A 3393-nucleotide genomic window follows, 5' to 3' on the forward strand; every position below is an offset into this window, starting at 1 on the left:
ACTCTTACATATACTCATTTGACCAAGACTGGTAAAAAAACAGGAAAGTTTATACACATGCATTTCAGGAGACAGACTATTTTTAAGAAAGAAAAGAAGCATCCAACATCCATGTATGCACAATAACAACTCCTAGAGACACATGCATGTTATATAATATTCATCTAGAACAAATCAAACTAATTAATAAAAAAAACATTTTCAAGTCTATAAATAGAGATAATTTTCGCCCTTCAACCTCGCATTTTTAGCATTGTATATAACACTTTTAAAACCGAACTAGTACAACTAGTTGGACTATAAACCAACAATGTCTACAATTCAATTATTCAATTTAGTTTTGATAACATTGATACATATATAGAGACCACAATTTCCATAAATACTCAATTGAATTCTCAACTTTCCGAAAGTTTTAATAGGGTTAAAATGGTAAATACTTGACTTCTTAACTATTTATGGACAATTCTCTAACTCGTGGAAAAAAATAGTAAGATCAAATAAAGATAACATATACTATCAAGAGCATTCATTACCCGACAGATTCATCCTCAGGAGATTTGACAAAAAAAGAATCATAACACAAACCGAAAGATAATACTGATATTAGAGATGTTGGGCCAGTACATCAATGAAAACTGAGTATTGTCTCAGTATCAAAAACACCCTCGTTACATTAAATTTTCAAACACAGAAAGAACTTCTACACACACATAGAAGCTGTTAGAGTTAAACTGGCTTTTGGTCTGTGGTAGACTCTTTAATATTACCACCACCGACACTGAACTTAGATAAGTTGCTAAGTAACAAAAGTTTAATGGGTCTCTACTATACCAAAGCTTCATTCACCTCCCCTCATTTATGGAAGGTAAACTAAAAATCTAACCTCCATTTTGCTCTATTCCGAAATGGAAAAACGAGCTCCAACTCCATTGTTGGATTCTGCATCGAGTATAAATATTCACTCAGGTCTGCATATCACCTGTGAATTTTTATGCTCTATTTACAGATTATATAGAGGAATAAACAAACTTCCACGAAGAACCAAAATGAAACCCCTACTCTAAAACCTAAACGTTAGTCGTCAAAATCTAGTGACTGCTGCTATGAACAATTGCCTTGAATTGATCCTACTCCAATCATTAGATTTCCATCTTCCACATCATCTTGTCAATGCTGCACTCGTGTGATTTCTCAAGTGCAACAACTTTGGTCCGATGTACTCCTCCAAGTGTGTTCTTTCCTCTTTCATCCTGGGGAAGTTCACAAGCTTCACTGACAGAACCTGTCTTCAAATCGGCTGGGGGAATGAAGCAATCTAACGAGAGACCTGGAACATTGAATGCAACCTCTTCAATTGTCCAGGCTTCTTCCATTCTGGTTTTGGTATGGCTCATGGCCATCTCCCCAAACCTAAAAAGTGTCACCACAGAATGTCCTGAGTGGGCAATCATGATCCCTTCCACAGGCCTGTAATCATCAAGGAATGAATTGATCGTGGTTTCCCAATAAACCGCATCACCCCCATTAGATTGGATGCGGGTCAGATGAGAATCCTCAATGTGAACCAGTAGTCCAGTTTTCTGGCTGAAGTAGCCGAATAAGACATGTCTTATAATCTCAGCAGGACCCTCGCTCCTAGCCTTCAATGTTTCAGGATCAGTACAGAGCTTAAGGATGAAGCAATCCTCTCCATTGATATTCTTCTCTCCAATGCATCTGGAGTCAGCAAACATGCTGGCCGTGGTTCTAGGATCAAGACCCTAAAATAACAAATAAACACATTTAAGACTCGCCAGACCGAGGAAACAAAATGCTAAAAATTGAAACAAATGGTACATGTACACTAAGAACACTGGAACAGAAAGAACATTGGTACACATTTAACCTGAAGTGCACGGCGCAGAGGCCTCACAGGTCCCTTTGCCGTATGAGCACCAAGCCAGGGAGTGTGCCTCCAAACAAGCTTCCCATTGCATCCAGCATGAACCTTGCTTCCCCCAACAGAAAGCTCTACATACCACATGTCAGGATTCATCTGCCATAGCACAAATCCACCAGACTCCGCACACCTAGAAGCATTCCGATTCTTCACTACCCTAGTCGCAGTTTCAAATTCAGAAGCTACCATTTTAACCTTTCCCATAGCATATGCATTTCGTATCGAACTCTGCAATTTCTGCCCCCCAGACGCTGCTATGTACTGCTGCAATATGTACTGGGCAGACGACGTTTCCTGCAACAGTACCCATGAACAAAAACATCAGAAATTTAATAAAATCTTATATTCCTACACTATCCATTTAACAGCTTCCTTATTTTCTCTCTCAAAAACTAAATATAACAGCATCCAATATCGAAACACAGAAACACATTTTCATCAAACACCTTACATGCATACAAGAAAAAGCTTAAACTAGAAACTAGAACATTTTCAAACTGAATAAACAGAAAACTTGAGAAAAAAATAGCGAAACTCACGATTGGAGTATCTTTGATGCTGAGATGAGGAAGCGGGTCAGTGGAGCAAACATGAAACGGAGCCAATGGAGCACCCATTACACCGAGCAGAAGTCTCAGATCAGACCTCTTATACGAAACCGAAGGAGCGCGTGATAGTTGATCCTTCATCCAGTTACCGAGACCCGACCCGATTCTCTTTAGATCCCCGTTTTCTGAATCGGGTCCTTCAATTAACGGCGTTAGGGTCTCCCCTAACGGCCTTAACCCACCGGATCTTGCGTCCGAGTTATGGTTCGGGTGATGTTTCTTTCGGTTGAATAGACCGGACATGGGTGAACCGGTTCGGGCGGGACTGGTGGACCGGGAACGAGAACGAGAAGGTGAAAGGCCGCGAACCACCTCTTCTTTGAGTGCAGAGAAGAAACCTTGTTTCTTTTCCATTACAGGGAGAGAATAAAAAGAGAGAGAGAGAGAGAGAGAGAGAGTTAAGAAGAAAATAGTGAAATGTAGGGAAGTTTCATAGATACATAGAATAAAACGAGAGAGAGACGGTTATGGAGAGAGTGAGAGTGGGGGTGTAGAATGAAAAAAGGGAGTGAGTATAGTGTGTGGAGTGTGCGTTTGTGGGGAAACGGTTTAGAGAGAGAAAAAGGAGAAACGCGGAGAGAAAGAGAATGGTATTTGCTGCTTTATGGGAGGAGTGAAAAGGCGTGGAAATATTTTATTATTTATTTGGAATTATATTTATTATATTGTCTTTTTCTTTTATTTGACTTGACTGGATTATTATTTATTAATAGTAGTAATAACTTGTCTTTAATAAAATATTTAGTTGCTATAGTTGTATTAAAAATATCTTTAGTTGTCAGTATAGGAGTTTTCATTCAATTTTAGGTTTGCTCAAATTAATTTATAATATCTATTGTTTTA

General features: G+C 38.8%; 1 protein-coding gene across 1 annotated transcript; it reads right to left on the reverse strand.

The window, feature by feature from the left end:
* Positions 1-578: 578 nt before the first annotated feature.
* LOC127092666 (uncharacterized) lies at positions 579-3139 on the reverse strand. Its single transcript, XM_051031549.1, has 3 exons — positions 2482-3139; positions 1889-2236; positions 579-1763 (listed from the first exon to the last, which is right to left on the reverse strand). The coding sequence occupies exons 1-3, from the start codon at positions 2902-2904 to the stop codon at positions 1143-1145; spliced, it is 1392 nt and encodes a 463-aa protein (XP_050887506.1). The 5' UTR covers positions 2905-3139; the 3' UTR covers positions 579-1142.
* Positions 3140-3393: the final 254 nt, after the last annotated feature.

Source organism: Lathyrus oleraceus, chromosome 6, assembly GCF_024323335.1.
Source record: "Lathyrus oleraceus cultivar Zhongwan6 chromosome 6, CAAS_Psat_ZW6_1.0, whole genome shotgun sequence".
NCBI classification, from domain to species: Eukaryota; Viridiplantae; Streptophyta; class Magnoliopsida; order Fabales; family Fabaceae; genus Lathyrus; species Lathyrus oleraceus.